The 1,450-nt window shown below is 43.1% G+C and overlaps 1 protein-coding gene across 1 annotated transcript; it reads right to left on the bottom strand.

Annotated features, from left to right (window-relative positions):
* Positions 1–244: 244 nt before the first annotated feature.
* Positions 245–1,225, bottom strand: LOC126702835 (uncharacterized). Its single transcript, XM_050401693.1, has 2 exons — positions 1,003–1,225; positions 245–900 (listed from the first exon to the last, which is right to left on the bottom strand). The coding sequence occupies exons 1-2, from the start codon at positions 1,151–1,153 to the stop codon at positions 485–487; spliced, it is 567 nt and encodes a 188-aa protein (XP_050257650.1). The 5' UTR covers positions 1,154–1,225; the 3' UTR covers positions 245–484.
* Positions 1,226–1,450: the final 225 nt, after the last annotated feature.

Genomic DNA, 1,450 nt, shown 5'->3' with positions numbered 1-1,450 from the left:
AACGCAACCCGTTAAATTCAAAAATTCAAATCAAATCAATTCAAACAACTGTATAAAAAAATTAAAATAAATAAATAAATAAACCCAAAAAAGTCAGTGAGTCTAGCTCTGTAAAAACGACACACGTGGCACAAACAGACGGAATTGACGGCGAGTAACGGAACCCCAACTGTGAGATGTGAAAATTCATCGCCAACAATCCAAACACATTCCCATTGAAATGAATAGCACCAAAAAAAATGAATTTCATGAATAATAGAACCTCCATTGAAAAACACAAAGTCCTTCAAAAAAATTCACACCCAAATCACAAAAATTTAACTCAGCTATTTCTCACTCTCTCTTCAAATTTTTTTTTTTTTAGTTACTGTATTTTACTAATTTTTCGTAATCATCAATTTTTTCTTTCATTTTTCTTCATCTACTGGTATATATATAAGCATGTCTTCAATCTACGATTTTTGTTTTTGGTTCTTTTCGGTTCTCAGTGCCAGTAATTGCAGTGGGGGCCACAATACGAATACGACACCCTAGGATACTCCTGTACTTGGCAGCTATACGGATAGGTTTTCCGGTTGCAATTCCGAGCGCCGACGGAGTAACCGGCCGGCGGCGAGTGAGTCCGGGGAGCGAATCGGTAGGAAGGAGAGTTTCTCAACGATTCGGGGGGAGTTTGAGGAGGAGAGATTTGTTTGAGAGATTTCGGCGGCGAAAGCACCGCTCTGATCTTCAAAGGACGGTTGTTCACCGACGACGACGAAGCGCGATCGTACTCTTCGATAACATTCGCCAAGTCCTCGTCGGACGTGATCGAAATTAGGGTTTCCAAGTCGCCGGTCGGCAATTGACACCTCAGATTCACCGATGAGCCACAGAACTCTCCGAGCTTCACCATCAACTCTGTAACAACAACAAACATAAATTGATTACTTATTCACAAAAACCAAACAAGTTCACAAAAAATCGAATCTGGAAATTGGACAATCAATCAAACAAACAAACCTGTGAAAGAAATGGAGCGATCGACGGCGAGGACACGTGTGAGGCCGCCGGCGTAGCGGAGCTTGCCGTCGGTGTAGCGAGGGAGGATTTTCCCGCCATAACTGCAAAGGAATTTGATGGTCTCTGTGTTTTTGCTGTTGTTGGACTCCATGAAAGTTCTAGAGAGAGAGAGAGAGAGAGAATTGTGGAGAGGAGATTTTGGTTAGGGAGAGGTGCAAACCTCTGGGGAGTGGTTTAGGTGAGTATTTATAGGGAGAGGAGAAATGGGAAGAAATGGGAGGGAGAGGTGGGAAAGAGGGAAGAGTGGGGCCGACACGGAAAGTGGGGTACAAGAAGCAATGAAATATTGAAATGAGAAGCGTTCGCGGTTATCCGGATGGATATTCTTTTCTTTTCCTTGGAGTTGGAGGGGGTAAATTGCGAAGAACAAGGAAACGGCTCTACCACG

The sequence above is a fragment of the Quercus robur genome, chromosome 10, assembly GCF_932294415.1.
Source record: "Quercus robur chromosome 10, dhQueRobu3.1, whole genome shotgun sequence".
Taxonomy (NCBI): domain Eukaryota; kingdom Viridiplantae; phylum Streptophyta; class Magnoliopsida; order Fagales; family Fagaceae; genus Quercus; species Quercus robur.
The sequence above is the reverse complement of the archived record's forward strand: the minus strand, read 5'-3'. Positions and strand labels throughout refer to the sequence as shown.

Bases quoted from the DNA above. Each gene is read 5' to 3' on its own strand.
- LOC126702835 (XM_050401693.1), bottom strand. From the start codon at position 1,153: ATGGAGTCCAACAACAGCAAAAACACAGAGACCATCAAATTCCTTTGC. The intron at 901-1,002 runs GTTTGTTTGTTT...TTGTTGTTACAG, and splicing joins TCGCTCCATTTCTTTCACAG to AGTTGATGGTGAAGCTCGGA.